This window comes from Notothenia rossii (genome assembly GCF_949606895.1).
Source record: "Notothenia rossii genome assembly, chromosome: 11".
Classification (NCBI taxonomy): Eukaryota; Metazoa; Chordata; class Actinopteri; order Perciformes; family Nototheniidae; genus Notothenia; species Notothenia rossii.
The window spans coordinates 10,917,645-10,940,966 of record NC_136910.1 but is presented as its reverse complement, the minus strand read 5'-3'; the positions used below and the strand labels follow the sequence as shown (position 1 = coordinate 10,940,966).

At 41.2% G+C, this 23,322-nt stretch overlaps 2 protein-coding genes across 5 annotated transcripts in view; one reads left to right on the top strand and one right to left on the bottom strand.

The window, feature by feature from the left end:
- plce1 (phospholipase C, epsilon 1) overlaps positions 1 to 14,911 on the top strand; it is an 85,349-nt gene extending 70,438 nt beyond the window's left edge. For 3 of the 4 annotated variants that reach the window (XM_079660831.1, XM_079660832.1, XM_079660830.1), the window contains 13 exons: positions 3,695 to 3,813; positions 3,938 to 4,055; positions 5,347 to 5,466; positions 5,756 to 6,049; positions 7,226 to 7,389; positions 8,611 to 8,872; positions 9,306 to 9,424; positions 9,537 to 9,665; positions 9,757 to 9,954; positions 10,346 to 10,540; positions 10,670 to 10,882; positions 11,566 to 11,755; positions 14,773 to 14,911. In XM_079660831.1, coding sequence (XP_079516957.1) covers positions 3,695 to 3,813; positions 3,938 to 4,055; positions 5,347 to 5,466; positions 5,756 to 6,049; positions 7,226 to 7,389; positions 8,611 to 8,872; positions 9,306 to 9,424; positions 9,537 to 9,665; positions 9,757 to 9,954; positions 10,346 to 10,540; positions 10,670 to 10,882; positions 11,566 to 11,730 — 2,096 coding nt within the window. In that variant the 3' untranslated portion in view covers positions 11,731 to 11,755; positions 14,773 to 14,911. Of the gene's footprint in view, positions 1 to 3,694; positions 3,814 to 3,937; positions 4,056 to 5,346; positions 5,467 to 5,755; positions 6,050 to 7,225; positions 7,390 to 8,610; positions 8,873 to 9,305; positions 9,425 to 9,536; positions 9,666 to 9,756; positions 9,955 to 10,345; positions 10,541 to 10,669; positions 11,385 to 11,565; positions 11,756 to 14,772 lie in introns of those variants that run through there. The other variant, XM_079660833.1, reaches the window with a different exon arrangement.
- Positions 14,912 to 19,570: 4,659 nt separating this feature from the next.
- LOC307024403 (protocadherin-15-like) overlaps positions 19,571 to 23,322 on the bottom strand; it is a 169,955-nt gene continuing 166,203 nt past the window's right edge. The window contains exons 37-40 of the mRNA XM_079658474.1: positions 23,107 to 23,289; positions 22,750 to 22,989; positions 21,681 to 21,928; positions 19,571 to 21,289 (exon numbers count right to left, since the gene is read on the bottom strand). Of these exons, the coding sequence (XP_079514600.1) occupies positions 20,522 to 21,289; positions 21,681 to 21,928; positions 22,750 to 22,989; positions 23,107 to 23,289 (1,439 nt within the window). The 3' untranslated portion in view covers positions 19,571 to 20,521. The remainder of the gene's footprint in view (positions 21,290 to 21,680; positions 21,929 to 22,749; positions 22,990 to 23,106; positions 23,290 to 23,322) is intronic.

Below are 23,322 nucleotides of genomic sequence, written 5' to 3'. Positions count from 1 at the left end.
AGCTGTTGAGGCATGGACCGGTGATATACAAGCAAAGTTTGGGGACGATCGGACCATGTCCATTGGAGTTACAGCGACATCGTGTTTCATGGCGAAGGATGCGTTTCCATGGAAACGTCATATGACTACACCCCATAATTGACATAGAGCTGTTGAGGGCCGGACCATTAACCATTATCTGAAGTCTGGTGCTGTTTTAGACCATTTGCATAGGTATCACGACAACATTGTGTTATATGGCGAGGGATGCGTTTCCATGGCAACAGCCTTTGGTGAGATCTCAGATTTGGCGTAGAACTGTTGAGGCATGGACCGGTGATATACAAGCGAAGTTTGGGGGGCGATTGGACTGTGTCCATTGGAGTTACAGCGACATCTTGTTTTATGGCGAGGGATACGTTTCCATGGAAACGGCATATGATGACACCCCCATAATTGACATAGAGCTAGGTTTGGGAATTATGGCAGGTTTAAAAGAAAATATGAAGGCAAAATTAAATCTGTCCTCCACTCTAGCTGTGACATCACGCACTCGAAAATCTGAAGAAGGCGTCTTTACCAAGGTCTGAACAATGTTTAATATCTCTAAAAGCAAGAATCAGATTTAAAAGTCGTGTTACACAAATAATGTCAGAAAGATGTGTAACATTCTAAAGTTGGAATGAGGTTTCTGAGTGAAAGTATGAAGGAGCAGTTAGCAGTTGAAGTTGCATGAAGATTGTTCAAGTGTGAAGAGTTTCTCCATTGACTTCCATGTTAAAAATGTGATGAATTATGGGATGCATCTCTGGAATTATGAAAGTTATGAATAAGAAAAGTGATAGCCATCGATTCCCGACCGAGCTGAACATTTTGATGTTTGAACGGAGTTTCTGCGATGTGGAATGTGGGAGAAGAAGAGGCGCAAAAAAGAATTGTGTGCATAGCACAACAGATAGTGGGAATGCTGTGTCAGCATTCCCACTAAATGACATGGTGAATTGTATGTGAAACTTAGTGATGCCTTCAATTTCATTCAATCTACAGTATTTATTGGTAAACAAAAGGTATGAAGTTGTATTTTAGTTTTGTTATTATTATTTTTTAAATTGTAAATTCAAAGAAATACAGAAGTATGCCAAGATTTGAAAGTAGTGTTGTCATTCTCCAATGTAGCTAAAGAAATATAATAATGTTTTACTAAGACCACTACTACTACTAATCACTTGTATTCATAATCATACAGTATAATATCCACAATAGAAGGCTGTCAAAGCACATTTATTGCTGCTAAATTGATAACAGTGGATGGTTCACGACATTAAGTATGCTTAGTGCGCCGTACACTTACCATAATTGTGTTATTGCAATAATACAAAAAGCACCCTGAATTCCAAGCTTGCTTCTTTTGACTTCGTTAATATGCGCTATGTGTATCCATCCTCTGATGGATATTATTTGAAAAACTAAAGACATGCGATGTGAGCTTGTGTTGTGTTTTTGTATTTGGCATTTTGCTTTCTTACAGTATGTTTTTTAACATTCTGTTTTAAGAGCAGGTTAGAGTATATCTGCAATAACCTTAAGGAATTATTTAGAAAACTCTGATTTAGTGCATTGAGGGTAAGGGTAGGACCTCACAGTCTACTTCTAAATCGAATGAAAAATATGTAATAATTATGAATGAAACTAAATGATTGCCATGTGTAGAAAAATGTTTATTTATATCAGGCAGTGTCAGTAAGATTCCTCTTTCTCCCTTCCTCCTTCCCTCCATACTATATTTTGTCAGTGACCTCGCTAGAAGCTGGGCAGACTCATCATGAAAACAAAACAAAGCCATCTGGTTTCTCAGGCCCTACGCTGCCCCCACACTAAACAACAGACCAGGGGAAACTACCCTATCCTGGGTCGCAGTCCCACCACTGCTCCTCCTGTCCCTGCCCTCTGCTTGTCCCTGTCGGAAGAACTTAATGGCCAAAGACTTTTACAAAAAAAAAAAAAAAAAACATTTATCTTTTTAAACCTCATTGAGTGGTTAGATTTCGATGCTTCCATTTTTTGTCAGTGAAATATTAACCATGATTGAATACACTCCACCATTGACAGTCTCCACGACCCTACATGCTTGTACTTAACATCAGCTGGCCCTGTAAACAGAGATATTTGAGCTTTAAACTGCCAAGTCGCCACCGGCAATTGTTTAACGGTAACTCCCTCCAGGCACAGTCTGGGCCAACTCACTTCTCTGGCTTCTGTCTTCAGGGTGACATCCAGGGTCAGCTCCAGATTCCAAATGCCAGGAATTAAACACGTTTTCTGTGATAAAGAGCATCTGCATTTTCAAGCTGATATGTTCCTCGCTGTGTTTTTGGCTGTGATGAATGTGTAGGAGGAAATGGGAGCAAAGGGAAGAACTCCCTCCTGTTGCTGCTGTTTACAGTTGATAGACTTTGCTTTGAATATCAACGAGGAGGAGCCTTCAGGGGGCTTTTGCTTGGGATCCTGCTCATGTGCTCTGAAAGTAGTTTACTGGTTATAATTATTCTGTAATCATCCTCTTCTGCAGTCATCTGAAAGGCATAACTAATAGCTGAATTAAACGCTGAGTACATTACTATAATTAATTGCATCTGCATTCACACCAACACACATGCTTAACATGCGTGTGGTTTCATTCAGTCGTCATCCAGTACATTAGACTGTGTTATTGTAGAGTATATACAACTCATTTCCAACTAAGCATCAATCACCATGGTTAAATGCTAAATGTAATGCACAAGAAGCTTTACGCTGTAGTTAACTCGAGTGGCCTATAAAAGCTCTGACTGTATTTACAAAACCCAAACTCCTCATTACATGAAAAGTAAGCATTTGTTTTTTCAAGACGTAACATTCCTGCAAGCTGAATTTACATTTTCTGACATATGCCTTACTGATGATTTAGCATTGAATATATCAACAGCATCTTGGACACTAATACACTATTGTGGTTTGGCAATTCTTTTTTTTTAGTCAATTTATTGAACATGTCAGAAACAAAACATACAACAATAATAATAATATATTCTTTTTTTTTCTTTTTTTTCTCACTCAAAATAATACTTATAACAAATTCCAAAAAAAAAAAAAAAAAAAATCTCAAATAATCTGTCATGTTCAACAGGGGCAAGAAGAAGCTTAAAAAAAACGTTTCTGGTCCTACCCCCTCTAGCATACATTTTTCTTATAAATAAAATATTAGGTCATCGTCATCAGCGACATGTTTGTCTTGTGAATTTTTTGTATCTCAGTTAGTTTTTCCCCTCTATCCTGGATCAAATGTTCTCTGCTAATGAACATAGGCCAATACAAATTTGGATTGGCGGTGCAGGAATAAGAAATATGTTTGACCTTAAAGAGAGGTGTATTCGGGGGCATGCCTGCTTGATTTGCAAGAACCTCAACTCGTCACACCGAGCGTTCCCTGTTCATAAGCAGGCGGTTGCATCCAGGTTGTCTCAGCACCATGAGTATACTACAGCTTTAACGTTTTGCAGTCTGTGCATTGTTTAAAACCATGCCAATGCTAACTCGTGCTGCATATAAATCTGTTTGTTTATGACATTTGCTTTACTCGTTAAACGTTTCCCTGAGGATGTGTGCTCTCCATTCTGCTGCACTCACACTTATGAACACCTGGGAGCTTCTATAATTCATGTTGTTTCCTTAACAGATAACATCCTGGATGACAAACCAGAAGGGAAGAGCCCAGCAGACAAAGAAGAGCCACCTGTTGATGAAATACCGAAGAGGATGAAGAAGCCTGAGAGCACCACGCCGAGCAAAGGAAAGGTAAGAAGCCCATTTCATAGCTGCTAGCTGTATAAGTGTGGCATTTGCTCCTGTAGTACATCACTGCCTCCTCAAGTTCAATGTTAACCGTGTTGTCCATGCCCTGTGTCTCCTGCACCTGTAGGTGTTTGACATGGAGCTCGGCGAGGAGTTTTACCTTCCTCAGAACAAGAAGGAGAGTCGACAGATTGCCCAGGAGCTGTCCGACCTCATCATCTACTGCCAGGCTGTGAAATTCCCTGGTACAGAAAATGTCCTCATACTGTCCTCACTGCTCTTTTCTTCCTCAACTTTTTATCATAGCACTTTTTGAGTGTTACTGTGTCTTCCTTCTCTTTTCCTTTTCTCTTGCTATCATTAATATAACCTTTCTGTCGTGTCCCAGTCTAATCCATTCCCATGTTATATTTAAGAGGTCAAGCCTTTCCGCGTGTTTTAATTTTTTTTTTCATTGAAAGACATTTAATATGTCTCCATTCCTCTCCCACACTGGACACCCACAGAGATGACGAACCCCCTTTTTCCCCGGGGGGGGGAAGATACGGTTACTTCACTGGTCTGTCAGTCCCAGAGCGGCACAACAAACAGTTGACTATTAAGGAAATGTTTCTGGGATGTTCTTGTTCAGTTAGTCTCTAGTTCACATTCGACTAAGAGTTTCTGGTCCTTCCCACTTCCTTCAGCTTGAACTGGTTAAAATCTGTTGAACTTTGCGCCCCTTAAATATCAACCTCTTATCTCTTTCCTCCCTCAAGCATCTTCTGTTCTCTGCTTGTCTCCTCTTTACTTCACGTGACATTTGCCCTTATAAACGTGGCTGTGTTTCCACTGGTATTTTATTTGTTTACTGTTTCCAGGGACCTGAGATCTGAGAAAGTGGAGACGGGGCAAGCAGCCCAATTCTTTAAGGGCTGCACATTCGTTGTTGCTTTCCGCTGTCTGAACTTGCGGCAGACAGACATGCTACTTGTCTTCAAGCATTTATACAATCCTAAAATGTTCTTAAGATTCACAAAATGCATGGCACATTTCTTACCTCATATATTTTGTTGAAATAAAGATCTGGCACCAAATAATAAAGTGCTCATGATTCATAGTTTTTAAATGTGTAACATGCCATTAATGTTCATTAATTGAGCGACATGAATCTTATCACCATATCAAATAAGACATTTGCAAAGTAGATTTGAAGCATCGTTCTGCTTCTGTGCTGCATTCCCCTTGTCATCCCACAGACTTTAGGCAACGTTTAATAGATTGCTTTACAGAACAAAAACAAGCTAGTTGTCTTCAAATAAAAATACTTGTCAGTGCTATCAGCTTTAACCGTCCATCCTAATTAAAACAAATGCACTCGGTGTGACGCCTGAGTGGGAGAGGACTTCCTCCTCATGGCAGAAAGTGATGGCGTTTTAGAGAAAATGATTTCTGGATGTTTGAGAAACAAATGATGAGATACTGATGTCATGATCTGGTCTCCAGCCTGTCTGTGTTGCATTATTGACCGCTCTCCTCTTGTGTGTGGGAACACAGGCCTGTCCACGCTGTCTCCTGCCGGCTCTGGCAGGGGGAAGGACCGAGGGAAGAGCAGGAAGTCCATATTTGGCACAGCCCCTACTCCTGCGCTGACTCAGAGCCGCACCCCTGGCAAAGGTACGCGAAAGAAACATATGAAGAAGTAGAAAAAGACAAAATTACAAGCTTACAAATGATGTATGACTTGTAAATACACTCTTATGGCACTACTTCTATTAGATTGTATTTACTTGCACTATTTTACTGGTTTATTGTGTTGCCTGTGACCTAAGATGTTCATCGACAAAACAATGCTGCATCCTGATTGGTTCTACAGCTGCTCTAAATATTCAAGGACAACCACATCCCTAAAAGCAGCAAAAAAGGGGTTTTCAGGGTCTTTAAAAGGTCCCTCTCCTCCCTCTAGGTGGCAGCGAGCGGCTGAGCTGGGAGGAGCAGCAGCAGACGTCTCCCACCCTGAACCCCCCCACCTCCCTCAGCGCCATCATCCGCACGCCCAAGTGTTACCATATCTCCTCCGTCAATGAGAACGCCGCCAAGCGCCTGTGCCGCCGCTACTCTCAGAAGCTGATCCAGCACACGGGCTGCCAGCTGCTCAGAACGTACCCAGCAGCCACCAGGATCGACTCGACAAACCCCAACCCTCTGCCGTTCTGGCTGCACGGCATCCAGCTGGTGGCACTCAACTATCAGACTGATGGTGAGTGGCTGAAACTCTCTGTATGCAAATCACAGCACTTTCTGTTAATGTATGTCTCACTCGCCATCAAACATTACTCAGTAAGTCCCTCTTTTATTTATATAATACCACTTAATCCCAAGTAGTAGTTAGTGGAACATAAAGGAGAGTATTATTCGGTTCTACTCTGTCATCTCCCTCCTTTGTAATGCAATACAAAGCAATGCCAATGCCTCATTTACATCATAATGTGAGCTTTTTACAACTTTGCAATCCCTTGAAAATATCTAAAAGACTATATAGTTGTAGAGTCGGTTTGTTTGTTACGTCTCTGCAGATAAAAGTATCTCTTATTATGCTCTTTATAAGAGATTGTTGATCCCAAGGTGCCCCCTTGCTCATTTTCTGTTGGTCTCTTTCTTTCTCTCTACTCTATTGTTGTTTCAAATCGTATTTCTTCCTCCCTCTCCATTATCCAGATATGTCTCTCTGTTCGCCGTCTGAACTCAGATGAAGTTCCTTTCTCTAAAAGGCGTATTACATTTAAAAGAACCTCTCCTCCCTTCCTTTAAAACTCTTTTCCTTCAGTCCAACCCTCGTGTGTTATCCATCTCTTTATTTCAAATCATCCTCCCCATCATTTAGAAAGAGACTTACTTGCACTCAGACATGTCGTTTTATTTTTGTAGCACACTCTTATAAAGCCGACTTAAAATCCAACCTGGTAAAACAACTGCCGCAACAAACTGAATAATCTTTGTCTTAATTTTCCAACTTTTTAAAATCCTCACGGTGAATGAAGGGTAGGTTTGAGAAACTGGCTCGAGATACACTTTTTGTTATATTCCATGGAATGCTCTTGACATCCCGATAGCAATGAATATCTGAAGTGCTTTGACAAAAAATGTCCTCTGTGGAAGCCGTAGCGCTGTAAAAAGCACGACCAATCATCTGAGCCGGCCCGGTTAAAATTACTGGATAGCCTACCTGCCTGTCAGCCTTCCATCTGTGCACAAACTAATCCCGTGCCCTGATTGGTCGTGTGCGCATTCATGTGTGTTGGAGGCGGGGCTCTGTAAGGAAGTGTATTTTCAAATTCTAGCGATCTCGAGCTGGTTTCTCAAACTTACATACCCTACCTTTAAGGATTTATTCCATACTTTGTTTACATTATTACCTTATTTTCTCTCCCCTCAGACTTGCCCATGCATTTGAACACAGCTCTGTTTGAGGCTAACGGCGGCTGTGGCTACGTCCTGAAGCCGGCGGTGCTGTGGGATCGCAGCTGTCCGCTCTATCAGCAGTTCTGTCCGATGGAGAGGGATGTGGAGAAGATGAGCCCCGCCGTCTACTCCCTCACTGTGAGTTAATGTGACATTTGGAGCAGTGTGGGAAATCAATCAGGAGGACGACTTTGTCCCGGAGAGGTTGTGCTCTGCACTTTCCTCCTCACTCCTTCGTATATTACTTATTACTAACCTCTTTTATACTGTCAGTTTAAATTTCATGAGTGCTCTGTAATCAGTTTCCTAAGTAAAGAGGATCGGGTCTTATCATAGCTGTTTGTGTCTGCAAATACTTTTTGCTACTTAAAAAAATAAATATATTTTTACAAATATATATCTCAAAAGTCTCTAAAATAGATCATTTTTCATGGTACATTTTTAAAAGCTTCAAGGCAATTACATCTTACTTAAGCCCGTTTTTCATCCTTAATAACCATACCTGCAATATCTGCACTGACATTCTAACAGGTCACTCCTAAGTTCTCATGACAGTCATTAAGGTGTGTTTGGACAGTTTTATTGTGAAGAGGTCTCTATGCGCTTATATTTGAGATTCATGAAGGTCACCCAGTTTACTCCATATACCAGTGATTGAGAACAGGACCTCATAAAAGCTCTGCATTGCAATATGTCTACTCTATGTCTCACAACCACCCTCTGTCTGTCTGCGATTTTCTTGACTTTCTGTTATTCATTGCATATTGTTTGGGGAAGAGAACGATGAAAGCCCTAACAGTTTATCTCATCGTTATTGCATCGTCACAGAAAATTCAAGTTACAGACTTCAAATCAGACATTTAACTGGATTGGTCAAAAAATAAAACAGGGAAAAATATTTCAGCCTGGAGTTAAATTAATGACAAAGTAAGAGTGTACGATTTGTTGACATGAAGTGATTATTTGTGCTTTTAAGTGTCCGATGAAGTCTGTAAGTAAAAACAACTTATTGTTGGAATTACACGACAAAATAATGTGAATAATTATGAACTTCTGATGATATATCTGATTTTATTCACCTCTCCAAACATTGACATTCATGTTCTTTGTGAGGTTCAAATGATCTGCTCAAATACCATGTGTGTGTGTGCAGGTGAAATAGAGTCTGCGTTGGCAGGTCAAAGTGACCTCACTGACTTTGTTTGCCTTCTCCAGCCTGCTTAAGTTTCCACCCAATAAGCTAAACACTAACATTGATTTAGTCAAAGTGCAAAGTGTTATCTGCACATGTTTTTAATACATTGTGTATATTGTTGCTCTTTAATCCTCACACCCCTTGTCTCTGTTTTTCCCTCTCAGATTGTCTCCGGTCAGAACGTGTGTCCCGTTAATAACGCTGGCAGCCCCTGCATTGAGGTGGATGTTCTGGGCATGTCCATCGACAGCTGCCACTTCCGCACCAAGCCCATCCACCGCAACACCCTGAACCCCATGTGGAGCGAGCACTTCCAGTTCACCGTGCACTGCGAAGAGATGTGCTTCCTGCGCTTCGCCGTAGTGGAGAACAACAGCTCCCAGACCACCGCTCAGAGGACGCTGCCTCTGAAAGCCCTCAAGCCAGGTACGAGTCTGAAAGATAATATACTGCAGATACAACCATGAGAAAGGATCTCAAAATAATTAAGTATTCATAAATCAATAAAAATTTCTGCAGGAATAGTATTATTGAAATACGCTTTTGGACCAAAATTTAAAAAATAATTTAAAAACTTTCAGCTGTATACATATGTGCACTTCATTCAAATGAGGCAAACTGCAAATATTTCTAATATATATTTTATAAAAGGCTTTGATGTATAACAGAAACAAAATATAATTGAGTCTTTTTGTTTTGTACCTGGTGTTATATCCTGACTAAGTTGCTTTTCATAGGCTAACTGGAAACATAGAAAAATACAAATCAATTAGACCTAATACAAGATTCTTAACTATTCTTTTATTCTTGGTTTTATTGGTCTATATGTAATCAGAATATATGTTCTTGTTTGTTTCAGGTTATAGACACGTCCAGCTGAGGACGCAGCATAATGAACCCCTGGAAGTGTCGAGCTTGTTTATCTACAGCCGCAGAATAGAGGAGGGTCCCACGGGGGGCGCTACTCCCTCATCACTGGTAAGACTTGGCACACTTGTTCTGAAATGGAAGGGGTTGTGGGCACATGTGACAATGTACCTCCAACTGTCCGCTCTAGCAGTAACATGACAGAATGCTGCTCTCCTCACAGCTGTTCAGTTCAGAGGAGAAACATGCGTCTCAGCAGCACAGGGTGACGGTGTACGCAGCTCCTGGCCCTGAACTCTTCACCGTGTTCTCTGTGACGGAGCAGACCACCGCCAAACAGCTGCTGGACACGGTTAGTATTTCAGAAGTGAAGTGGTGATTGGAGCAGCGGATTCTTTGGGCAATTTTTCATTTGTCATGTCGTGTCATACTTCCTCACGCAGGTTGTCGCGTCTTCAGGAAACCCGTCAGAGTACTTCCTGTGTGAGGAGAAGGTTCCTCTGTTGAAGGAGCGCAGCGAGGTGAAGCGCTGTGCTCTGCACCGTGCTCTGGCCCCGGAGGAGGAGGTGGTCCGACTGGTCTCCAGCTGGAACTCTGAGGAGGGATATGTGGGGAGGATCTGCCTCAAAACAAGAGAGGAGGTACACACAGACTCAAACTCTGTTTAAAACTGATCTCAGTGGATATCATCTGCAAATGAAATCATTTCAGGTTTGAATCGTATCTGTTGAATAATATAAAACAATTGAATCTGTGTTTATGTTAATGTTCACCCACTGACTGTAGTTACATTTATCATATAACCAACACAAAAGCAGCCAATACACACTTTTTAGTGCTCCATCAAGTAGACTATGGCTCCCTCTTGTGGTTAACTTATATAAGTTATAATGCATTGAAATATAGTCACACTGTTCTTAAAGGGATAGGAGGTTCATTTGAGGTAGCTGCATTTAGTGAATTTGCATATGACTGGTTTAAATCTGGGATTCTGCCACATATTGATGTTGCTATGCATTATTTTTCTTGCAGAACTTGAATGAGAAGAACTCTGTGCTGGAGGGAGAGGAGGAAGTGACAGTGGGAGGTAGAGATGGATCAGGAGGAGGGGTAGGAGCATTGGAGGAAGATATGTTCTTCGTCCAGGTCCATGAAGTTTCACCAGAACAGCCGCACACTGTGATCAAAGCTCCACGCTACAGCACTGCTCAGGACATCATACAGCAGGTGAGGAGAGTCCAAAAGCACCTGATGAGATCATGACAGCTGTTTTAAGGATTCTAAACTTTTCAAGATTTGCACACCAACCCTAACGTGGCTTAACTTGTTTCTCATATCATGTATCTATCCATCTAGACTCTCTCAAAAGCCAAGTACTCCTACACTATCCTAGCTAACCCCAACCCCTGTGACTACGTCCTGATGGAGGAAGTGACGAAGGACGCCGGCTCTAAGAAGTCCTCCACGTCCAAGCCCCTGCAGCGGGTGCTGCTGGACCACGAGTGTGTCTACCAGGCTCAGAGCCGCTGGAGGGGCGCGGGAAAGTTCATTCTGAAATTCAAAGAGCAGGTAGCTCTAAACATGCTGACCTACTTCCTGCGATAGACCTTTTTACTGCTTATTTTCCATCTTCTCATTTCATGTTTTTGTGAATTACGTCACTCCCATAATAAGCATGTTTTGACTTTGTCTGTGCTCTCAGGAACTTTCACTGTTACACTAACATGCTGATCATTCTCATCTCAACTCCGCCATGTTGTAATGTGCGTCCCTTTGTATGTTCACACCTGCATGAAGGCTTGTATGTGCTTTTGAACCTAATGCTGCTCCGCTTGTTTGAACTGCTTTTTTTTTTTGCTCCGTTTGTTTTTGTGATTTCCTGTAAAGTGTTTGTTTATCTGTTAATTGTGTTACATGTGACAATTATTATATATATGATGTTTTTATATTCTGTCAGTATTTATTTCATTTATTTATTGCTGTTTTAAACTTGAGGCATTTCGTGCTGACATGTTTGTAAGTTATAATGTTCATATGAGCTGCCTCAATAAATACAAGTTTAATATTTTAAGTATGTCAATTCATCTCTTTAAATAATGATTGACAGGATACGACACCAGCAGTTATTAAAAGTACAAAAACACACAATGAAACAGGAGGCAAAAAAGTATGACATGTTTAGTAGAAGAATGCTCCCAGTTCTCTACATTCTTTCTGTATTTGCAGTAACATTCATCTTCCTTTGCTCCCAGGTGGTGCGGGAAGACAAAAAGAAAGTCATTTCCTTCGCCAGCGAGCTGAAGAAGCTGACCAGCCGCAGCCGCAGCATGACGACAGGCGGGGGGGTGGACGGCCCGGCGCAGAGTAAGGATGAGAGAGCAGCATGCTGTGTGGCTCTGACCGAGCTGCAGGAGTGAGGCTCTGCTGCTGTCTGTGCATGAGGTACCGTATGTTGTCTAACACCTAACATCACTAAAGGAGCATTTGAACGTTGCATTCATCAGTACAGATTGGTGGAGCAGGTGATGTGGATTGTGACGTGTGTTGGTTACATTCGGGGATTCAATTGAAGTGTTGGTCACGCATGTAAAGTCCCTTTTCTTCTCACAAACAAAAAAAAATGATAGTCATGATTTCTTTTTTTTCTTTTTCGCATTAGGGTTCTGAATGAAGTTTGTGTAATCTTGGTATTATTTAGACGGCTAGGGATGCATATCCTTGACTTTTTTACGATACCGATACCACTGAACAATACCGATACTCAACCGATACATATCGTGATACTTTAAAAATGTATCACCCCACAATTACTCCCATGAAGCGCTTTACGATATATTTAACATGTCAAATGAATATTAAATTCAATTGTGGGACTTCTTGGACCTTTTACTGAACAAACAATGAAAAATACATCAAAAATATGTAGAAAACCGATTATGGAATATCTTTTATAACACCCGCCATCAGGTGTGCCGCATGAATAGCACTTCTTGTCAATGCAAACAGACCGTTATAGCACCGTTATAATTCATGTTAAACCTGAGATTCGACGAGAGAACAAATAAAGAATAGAATAAAGGTCATGAGATCTCTGCATTGCACAAACAAACAAATCTCATCTTTAAAATCAACATTTGCCTTCACTGGTGAGAGAAAACAAATCCCATCACAGTTCATTTGTGGGACTTACCTTTCTAGTATTGAACAAACAATGAAAAATACATAAAATATGAAGAACACCCGCCATCACGGGCAACGGACTCACTTTTTAAATAAAATTAAAAAAAATATTTTTTTTTTTATTATTTTTTATTTTTTAGTATCGAAACCGGATCTGATTTCGGTACGGTATACTGTAGCCACCAGTAACCGGTATTTCGGTAATACCGGATACCGGTATGCATCCCTAGGCATAAACCTGATTAAAGTCCTTATCTTGCGTAATTTACTGTAGCTGAAAGATCATAGAACTGTTTCAAAATGCATTAACTTGTTGGGTCTTATTCCAGTAACACGTGATATAGATCGAATATCGTTTCCTATTTGCTGTAAATCACTTGTTAATATCGGGAAAATGGGTCAAATTCAGAGGTATCCAGAAAAGTCTGGATTCAAACTTGCCGCTGCTTGGTGCTGTGTCGTGACGTCACGTGTGGTTCCGCGAATCCTGGTGAGTTCAGCCCGTCCCAGCATCACACAGTGTAGCATTGCTGGTATAGCCGCATGTCAACTTTGTGTATCAGTGTTTATCATCGTCAACACCAAATAATTGTTCTGTCAAATTGTGCCAAATACCCGCGCTATTAGCTTTTTCTGATGCGTAAACATCAACAATATTTGACGCCATTTTTCGTTGTGAACTCTCGCTGGCTGCGCGCATTGGCTGTCGATCCGGACGGCAGCAGGGATCCAGACAGCGGCAGCCGGGAACCACACGTGGCGTCACGAAATGGCCTGCTTCCAGAAGCAAAGTTTTTTTTATTGGACCTAATATTTTTCCTTTTTTTACATATTATTCAGTATGAAATAAAGAAACATACATTGACTATCTGTTGCATACACCCCCCAGAAATCAACTGCCAAAAACAGTTTTTAATGTAAGATAAGGACTTTAAGGATCCTATCCAACCTTAAAATATGTTTTCATATTATGAGTTTGTTCTTTTTATATCACAACATCTTTCTCAAACATACAGATGTTCTTTTAGATTCACCCTACTGTGTTGAGTCAAACAAAGCAGAGTGTCAAACATGTGTGTGGAAAAAGTCTAGATGATTCTAGTGCAAATGTATTACTGTAAATATATCTGGAAAAAAAATGCTCAAGATTGAACAACTTATCATTAACATCCATATTGTGTAGAGAGAGAACAAATACTACGGTTTGATCCTCCAGTAGAACTCGTGTGCATTGCAATGTTCGTATTATGTTGTAACGTTTCACATTTCCATCAAATGTCATCTGTTGTTTTTACCAGATGTCTCACTCTGCAGTATGTCTCACTCTGCAGTATGTCTCACTCTTCAGTATGTCTCACTCTGCAGCAGTATGTCTCACTCTGCATTATGTCTCACTCTTCAGTATGTCTCACTCTGCAGTATGTCTCACTCTGCGGTATGTCTCACTCTGCAGTATGTCTCACTCTTCAGTATGTCTCACTCTTCAGTATGTCTCACTCTGCAGTGTGTCTCACTCTGCAGCAGTATGTCTCACTCTGCAGTATGTCTCACTCTTCAGTATGTCTCACTCTGCAGTATGTCTCACTCTGCAGCAGTATGTCTCACTATGTGGTATGTCTCACTCTTCAGTATGTCTCACTCTGCAGTATGTCTCACTCTGCAGCAGTATGTCTCACTCTGCAGTATGTCTCACTCTTCAATATGCCTCACTCTGCAGTATGTCTCACTCTGCAGCAGTATGTCTCACTCTGTGGTATGTCTCACTCTGCAGTATGTATCACTCTTCAGTATGTCTCACTCTGCAGCAGTATGTCTCACTCTGCAGTATGTCTCACTCTGCGGTATGTCTCACTCTGCAGCAGTATGTCTCACTCTGCAGTATGTCTCACTCTTCAGTATGTCTCACTCTGCAGTATGTCTCACTCTGCAGTATGTCTCACTCTGCAGCAGTATGTCTCACTCTGCAGCAGTATGTCTCACTCTGCAGTGTCTCACTCTGCAGTATGTCTCACTCTGCAGCAGTATGTCTCACTCTGCAGCAGTATGTCTCACTCTGCAGTATGTCTCACTCTGCAGTATGTCTCACTCTGCAGCAGTATGTTTCACTCTGCAGTATGTCTCACTCTGCAGTATGTCTCACTCTGCAGCAGTATGTCTCACTCTGCAGCAGTATGTCTCACTCTGCAGCAGTATGTCTCACTCTGCAGTATGTCTCACTCTGCAGTATGTCTCACTCTGCATGACGTTACCGAGGGTCTTTAATCTGTGCTCCTCTGCAGGGTGTCTGTCTGCAGCTGCAGGGCTGAAGGTGTGGGTGGCAGAGGGCCGGGTGGGGGCAGGAAGGTTCCTCCAGACCCCTTCCTCCTCATCATCATCCTCCTTTAGGGAGCAGCTCCACCTGCCCACCCCCTCTCTGACCCCCTCCACCTGGAAGCTCCACCTGCTCAGGAACTGGAAGGTCCTGAAATGAAGAGAGAGACTTTGGTTGACTACTTCTACATTTGGAGGATACTCCTTTAAAAAAAAAAAAAACAGCCGTCCGACACACTGTGGGATTGTGGGATACGTCCGATGCTTCCTCTTGTTAGTTGAGCATGTTAAGGACGTGATTCAGACTCTCAGCCCCTTTGCTTGGTCAGGCCGGAGTTTAACCCAGCGTCACTTTGAAGCAGTGAGGAGGGGGGGGTGGGGGGGCAGGAAGCTCTTTTGGTTTATTGGTTGTAGAGCGGCTCCACGGAGAGGCGGAGAACCAGAGGCAGCTGCTCTTATTGAAGTCATATAGTGTGTGATCAGGGTCTCAAAGTATTCCTTTTCCCACAGATGAAAAAGAAGCACTTCCCTGAGTCACATTTGAAAGATAAAGAGGAACGAGTCCCAGTTTTTATCTCCCAAAAAATGACACCATAAGAGACGAAAGGCGGCCTGCAAATATCCTCTGGACTGAATGAGTTTAGAGAGACAAATTGTATCCAAGAGATAGTGTCCTAGCACCGTTTGCTATTGGATGACTTTGTTTGGTTCCAAGAAGGTTTATTATTGGTTCCCCCTCTGCTCGTATCGCAACAGATGAAGCACAGAGGCAGACCTGCATGTACAGAAAGAGAGATGTGGAGGGCTGAAGAGGTTTCAAAGTATTCGTCTCTCTTTCTCAGGTATGAGCTCTGAGGGCGTTGTGAAGGAGGCTGAACAGCTGGCTTGTTTGGTTATTTTCTTACCGTTCCAGTTTCACAGTACTGTGAGGGCACACGGTCGGGCAGCGCTCACAGGATACAGCAGTGACATGCTCAGATATTCTGTAAAGAAGCAGCAGTGCTTTGGGAGATTTCTTGGACACTGCTGTCGCTGCCCGGAAGGTGACGATACGTGGGCAGCATTTCAAGGCAGTATGCAACATTAATGTGTGCAGGGCAAATGTGAAACCATCCCCTTATCACTTTGTTTGGGATGAAGTTGCTGTGTCTTAAAATGTTGCGACACTGCCCTACAGTTAATGAATTCATTGTGTAGTTGTATATCTGGCTGGTTTCACAAAGCATTTTAATTCTGTTATCATTGTGCGCTATTAATAGAACATATAAAAGTTAATTAAGTAATGCTACTGTTAACAAAAGTGGCCATGCAATACTTTTTTCCAAAATCAAATACTCACTAGAAATGGCAAAATGATCTGATTACCTTTTCTAAATAGGATTTCAAATCTGACCAGGTTTCTGTCTCCGTTAACACTGTTCACTGGTTTCATGAGTTAAAAAGCTTCAAACTAATAAAATCACTTTTCCTTTGTTTGTTGGGAATAATGATACTAGCTTTAAGTTTGTTTTGAGAAACACAGCCAGATCTTCTTAAAACAATATTTTGCACATTTTTCCTTTTGCTGTCAATTTCCGTGTTTTTCTGTCTGAAAAAGAGAGACTTGATTGTTGTGAGGGGGTCAAAAAAGTTCGGCCCAGTTACACATTTAGATTTGAGGAAAGCATGAGATAATTGTTTGGATTGTTTTTATAACGCTTTGTTGAACTCAAATGTTTATGCCCAACTGTAAAACAAAAATATTCTAAAAAAAAAAAAACTGATGAAATTGCGTTTGACTTTAGATTGATTTGAAATGCAATATCTTTATAGATGAGTAGTATTGATAGATTGTCCATAATGATGTTAGACTTTTCTTTATTTCTACTGCTCATTTCAGAATGTTTACTTAAACTTGATTGACTTGGGGCCACTTTCCCCGTTTCTATGTTTTGATTTTTAACATTTCCATATTTCTAAGTGTGAATTACCCTTTTTTTTTTTTAAAGTATTGTTTTAATTGGCATTCAGATATTAATACATAAGTATTCCTTCTAGTGTAGATCCTTGTGGAGCCCAACAATATATTGACGCACTGTTTAGTAAGCAAAGATAAGCAAACAGACCCAAAAATCCTTATCCATCATTATTTGGACACATTTCCTTCATTAGATCTGTAGAAAATCAGTTTTGTGTGGTGTATAACTAAAAATAATTTGGGGTTGAGAATTAGTTTTACTCTTTTTAACACACAATCCAACACTTCTTCTGACATGAGACACCAAGTATAATTCTATAGAAAGTGTTTTTTAGCAACCATGCTCCACAAAAATAATATGTGTGTCCTTCATCTGTCTTTAAATAAGACTGTGTTCACTACCAAGTAATGATGTTCAATGTTAGTGCAATAAGTTCCACCCCTGGTTCCTAACTCCTTTTCTTAATTTGTTTATCCACACACAAAGTTTATCTGTTATCAGTGGTAATTTGAACGTGATCTAAATCTAGATTTAAATAGTGATCCAAGAAACCACAACTCTAAACGTGTGATAACCACACTGACTTTAAACAGAAAGGGACATTTTCTGTTACTTCTTTCTAACATGTAGACCTCATTTCTGAATGTAACATTTCTTAATGTGTTGAACCTGAGACAAATGTGTGTTTGGATGTTATTTATTTTAATGTGAAGCCCTGGTTGGCGGTTATCTGTGTATTTTCTTGTAAGTAGTTTTGTGTTTTTTATTTATTTGAATATGTGAGAGGATTCATTCTCCACTGCCCTGACTTTACTCAAACTTATTTAGAGACTAGAGAAGTATTTTACTTTGTGTAAAATATTCAGTATAGTATTCATACGCCTGATGTTATTCTGCAGCATCTGTTAATGACTTATTTTGTGAGTTTTCAGAGATGTGGATAAAGCTGACGGTTTGTCCTGTTATTATTTGGATAATAAATACCCATTTTGCTGTATTCGTTATATCCGCTGATTATGACATGTTTCATTATTAGCACTCTGTTGTTTCATAAGATGTGCAGTATACCCTTTAACATTCACTATTCATGTTATGATGTGTACAAGTGAACATTTGTCTATTTACTTGAATTTTTAAATGTATGAGAAATGGTGTAATTGTCATTTAGCAGGATCACAATAAAAAAATACATATCTTACTGCTGCAGTGTGTGTGTGTGCTAGCATTACTATCCTTGTGGGGACCTAAATCTGTTTACACAGTCGCGTGTGGGGACTCGCCTCCCTTATGGGGACATAATGGAGGTCCCCATAAGGGCTATCATTAATTTTAGGGTGAAGACTTGGTTAGGTTTAGGGTAAGGCATGTGTTGGTTATGGTTAAGGTTAGGATAAGTCTCCAGGAAATGCATGTAAGTCAATGTAATGTCCCCTGAAGTAATGTAAACGTGTGTGTGTGTGTGTGTGTGCGTGCTCAGTGGCAACAACCAAACAACAGGTAAAGTTGTGATTGGCTTACGATGTTTGAGGTAAGCATCAATACGGGAAAGACAACATTTAAAACAATGTTTTCTTAGCTAAAGAAAAACATTTTCAACCTGACCTCACCTTTTTCTTGATATTTTCGTCATACTATAATATGACTTTTCTGATATTTTCGACATTCTATGTGGTTTTTACAGATATTTACGACATACTATACTATGACTTTTCCATCTGACATTTTTCTGATATTTTATTATAGTACTTTTTATCGGATATCTGATTTTTCATTTCAAACCTTTATTTAACGAGATTGGTCCCATTGAGATCATATATCTCTTTTTCAAGGGAGACCTGCAAAACATGTCTAAAGTAACAGAAAACAGTAATCCTTATACATTTCTTTAGTAAATGTACAACTACAACCGTATTTACGTGCTTCTTATTAGTTTTTGCCGTGAATGATTGACTTCCTGAGATCACTTCCTCAAACTAAAGAAGAAAAGGAAACTTTGTAAAACATTACCAACATACATGATAAATCAGAAATGCCCTTTCCAACATCATTTCAGCCACCAATCATATCTATTCATCTGTTTCACATTAATGAGCCCATGCTCATCTGCCTTCTCTCATAACGCAGTCGACTCAGAAGTCAGGGACATAATCAGGTCATTTAGTTGAATCAGTAACAGCGGCTCAGGCGTGCCCTTTCTTCCAGAAACTGTTTAAAATATTGCTCCTCTGTACAGTCTGCTAATTCCGGCTAATAAGAAACACTCGGGTTCAAATATCACCGCCGATAATGTGGCACCCTCTGTTGGGTTCCTTAGTGCGAAATTATGCAGTCAGCAAATTAAATGTGAGAGTTAAAAACTGGTCATTTTGCAGCTTAATGGTCCAGCTTCTTCCAGACTTCAAATGACATAATTCACTGTAATGTGGTTCACAATTAAAAAGTTCTCCCACCTTTATGATGATGAACTTTTATGAGGGAGAATGATCCACCTGCTCCTTACAGAAAATCTCTTAGTGGGATTAGGGGATTTAAAATAACCTCTTTTAAACAAGACAGGAACACTTTTGATAGAGACTCAAAATTGGGATATTCTCGCTTTTTTTATGTGACACTTTAAATTGTAATTATGCCGAGAGGTAGTCTCTCAGAGCGCCATCAATGTTCTCACTTGACTGTGAGAAAGTGTGAAAAGTGTTAAAACACCCATTAATCCATACACTTCATTAGACCTTAAGAAAGCCTTATTTTAGCACAGCTATCTCTGGTTACTTAGTAGACATCACCAAGTTAGCCAAACTCCACGTTTCAATGGATGAAATAGTCTTTTATTTGGATAGATTGCCAAGCAACTTGACAAGGATAAAAAGGCAATTCTGAACAATACAAGACTTCACGTGTCAATGCAAAGTGTCAGACATATTCAAGATGAGTCGCTGTAATCTTGAATGAAACAAGTGCGCTTCTATACAGACACCAGTCGGTTAAAGGGCCATAAAAAGTTCATAGATCTCTTCCTCAAGTTTCTTTCATTATCTCTTAAAAAGTAGAAATATAACAAGTCCTTTCAATCTAGGTCCAGTTGTCCAAAGTTGTGGCATGTGTCTTTAAGGGATGCTCTGATTGGGAATTTGAGTAAAGAAACAAGATGTTTTAATTAGTTACCTGGCAAAAAGTAAATCAGATGCTGACTAATTGGTCATTTAGATTTATTTTTGATCAATTGTCTGAGGTCGAGTTTGTAGGTTTACGTGATGTGTTGGTAGGAATGTAAAATCATATTCATTATAAGTAAATATCACCTGAAAAAAAGAATCATTGTTTTTTTTCCCGTCATCTTAGAATGAGCCCTTCATATCTACACAGGGAGCAGGTCTGCCACGTTACACCGCCATGTTTTCTACAGAAGTCCAGAACGGACCATTTCTGGCACCTGAGAAGTCATTTCACATTTTTACCTGAAGGCCACCGTAGTTCTCCGACATGCTTGCAAAGAGAGGGGTAAACAGCCTCACCACTAGATGCCACTAAATCCTACTCACTCTCCCTTAAAAAAAAAAAAATGAAAACTTTAGGTTGATATGTTATGAATCTTACTTCTTAGTACAATTCACTTTAAACCCAAGGATATGCTAATTCCCCTTTTTAGCTGATCCAATAATTAATTAAATTGGATTGGAGCATCCCCATTAGTTCCACGACTAATGGACAGAAACAATGTCTTTAATGATCTTGGCAATAAGGAGCGAGCACAGTGTTTCAATCAGAGTTTAGTCATGGGTATGTGAAGGCTGTTCCACGGGCCCATCCACAACTCCTCCTCGTCGGACAGCGTTCTGTCACTCGGACACTCCAGCGGCTCCCCCACAACCAGCCCAACGCCGTCACTACAGACGTCCACCTGCGTCTCTCTCTCCCCTTCTCCCAGCTCCTCTCTCCCCCCCGGGCCCTGAGGCGTCTCCCTGCCGCTCTGAGCCTCTCTGAGCAGATTTGACTTAGACTCCACGCTGTCGGGGCCCGTGTTGCTTGTGCTGGATCCTAACGAAGCGCTGGATTGCCGGGTGTTAAACGTACTCAGCGTCTTAGTGTTGTCATTGTTAGAGAAAGAGGAAGTGGCCGTTGCCGAGGCGACCATCCCCGAGCTTTGGAAAGTGCGCAGCGTGTTGCCCCCGCTGTCCGCTGGTGATGGGGGGTTGTTCAGGGGAACTCTCTCCTCCAGTGTGGCGGCCATTTTGTCCAATTTTTTAAAGTGCTTGGCCAGCCGTGAGCTGAAGACGGGCGAGGGGATTTTGAGGTTGTTGTTCATGGTGGTGCTTTGCGTGTGTGTGGTACATGTGGCGTTGACTGTGCGTCGGGTGCGGATGATGGAGCCGTTCTGGGCCAAGTAGATGCTGCCGTTCACGTTGCTGTGGCTGTTGAGGGTGGGGGGGAGGCGGCTGCGCTGCGTCTCCGGCAGGCTTTCCTCTCCGGTGGAGCTGGTCTCATATTCCCGGTCCACCACCAACTTGATCCGACGCTTTCTGTTGCCCGGCTGGAAAAACAGAAAGATAACAAATGTCAGAAAACTGTCCAATGAATTTAATCAAGTTAAAAAAAAAAGAATCCTTAGGGCGTTTTCTTTTAGTGTACATGGCTAAAATGTTGGAGAATTTGTATCTTTTTTTTTTTTTTTTTAAAGATCCCCTATTATACTTTTTTTTTATCAATATATAACAGGTCTCAGAAGTGTTTGGCTCGAAACACCAAACAGATAATTGTAGCATCCCATAATCCCCTCTGTTTCAGCCCTGTTTCAAAAGTGCTGATTCTCTGTCTGTTACTTAGAGGAAAATAAGGAGCCCCTCCCCACGGCCCTCTGAAAGATATCTGGTTAAAACTAACACAATGGTGCTCTAGGAGGAGATTCAGGTAATAATGGTTACCTTGAGCGAATCTTTTTTTCCAGAAACTTTCAGAATATCTTTCCACAGAGGGGAAACATGTTTATGTATAAAAGACAAGAAAAGTGGATTTTGCATAACAGGTGACCTTAAAGGAAGAGTACAAAACATAATGTGTACCACTGTGGATAGTGACATCAGGGCAACTTCTTCAACCACGGTTAAGGTCAAAATATAATCCGCGAACATTTTAATTTTGAGATGTTTGTCCTTTAAAATAAAAAAAGTATCGATTGGAAAAGAGTGTTAAAGTTCACTCACACTGCAAACACACTTCACAGCAAATAAGGTCAGAATGTTTTCCTTGGTGGGAAAGCAATTCAAAGCAGTGCTAAGGAAATGTTTAAAATGAGGGTACAGTAATATCTGCAATGTTTCTCCTTGTAACATAAAGCACTGTGACATCTCTGTGTTGGGTCAGAGCTAACATTGCAGTGCACATTGTGGAAAAAGAAAATGTCTGCCAAGTAAATAACTCCAGTTTTTCCATTTAACCCAGAGAGCAAGGTACAGTAGAAAGAACATGATCATCCTCACAAAGAACAGACAGTATGTTCTCCTTCCTGCATATAACAGCTATTGGAGGAACTCACTGATACAGGGACAATGATGGACACAGAAGAAGAAATGACTCATGTAAGAAGCTCGGTGGAACAAAGAGAGCTCGGTGAATAACAATCTTTCAGCCACAGCATCAGAGAAAAAGAAAAGCAGAAAGTTGATCGTTCACAAAAAGGGAAATGAAATCTACGGAAGTAAACCAACCACCACTCTGATTGGAAAAAAAGGATCCGAGAGCCACAATAAGAGAGACTCTGAGAGGACATGCAGGCAATTTGAACTCCTGTGGATGTAAATCACAGCAAACAAGGAAAGAAGAGAGAGATTAGAGTAATAGATTCCACACAGGTAATGACTGCACACCAGGCAACAAGATCTTACTCAGTGGCAAAGAATGTAATCTGCGGAGGGGCTGAGGCCTCATCTGCATTTCAATCTGTGGGCTCATTTTCAGAATCCCCCTTTCCCTCTTCCTCGTCTCCTCCTTCGCCGTGGCCGCTGCTTTCCTCCTCCTCCTCCGTGTCCTCGATGATGGGTGACAAGTCATCGGAGGTGTCCATCAAACCGGAGCTGATGTCTGATTGGACGTTGTGCCTGCTCGTGGAGGGTTTTCGTGATTTCCCTCCTTTATCCTCCTCCTCTGCTGATTCCTCATCTTCCTCGCTCTCTTCTTCTATGGTGTCATGTGAGGAACGGGAGTGCCGTGACGTTTCGGGCCTCGAACTAGAAGCTGAAGAGCCTGCACATCTTGATCTTTGAGAGTCACTGCTGCTTCTCTCTCGCTGTCTACTTGTGCTCTTTAAATTGGCACTTCTTCTTCTTCTTCTTCTTCTTCTTCTTCTCTTACCGCCAGCACTGCTTCTCGTAGAGGTACTAGAACTACCTTTTGAGCGTTTCCTGCTTAACTCTTTCCTCTCATCTTCACTCTCCAACCCTGACTCCCACCCTCCCCCCTGCTGGCTCCCACTCTCTGACTCCCGATCGGTTCCCTTTTCTGTTTCTGCGTCAGATTCGTTCTTCCTGTGCTCGGCTGTAACCGAAGAGGTGGGGCTGCTCGCGTCGG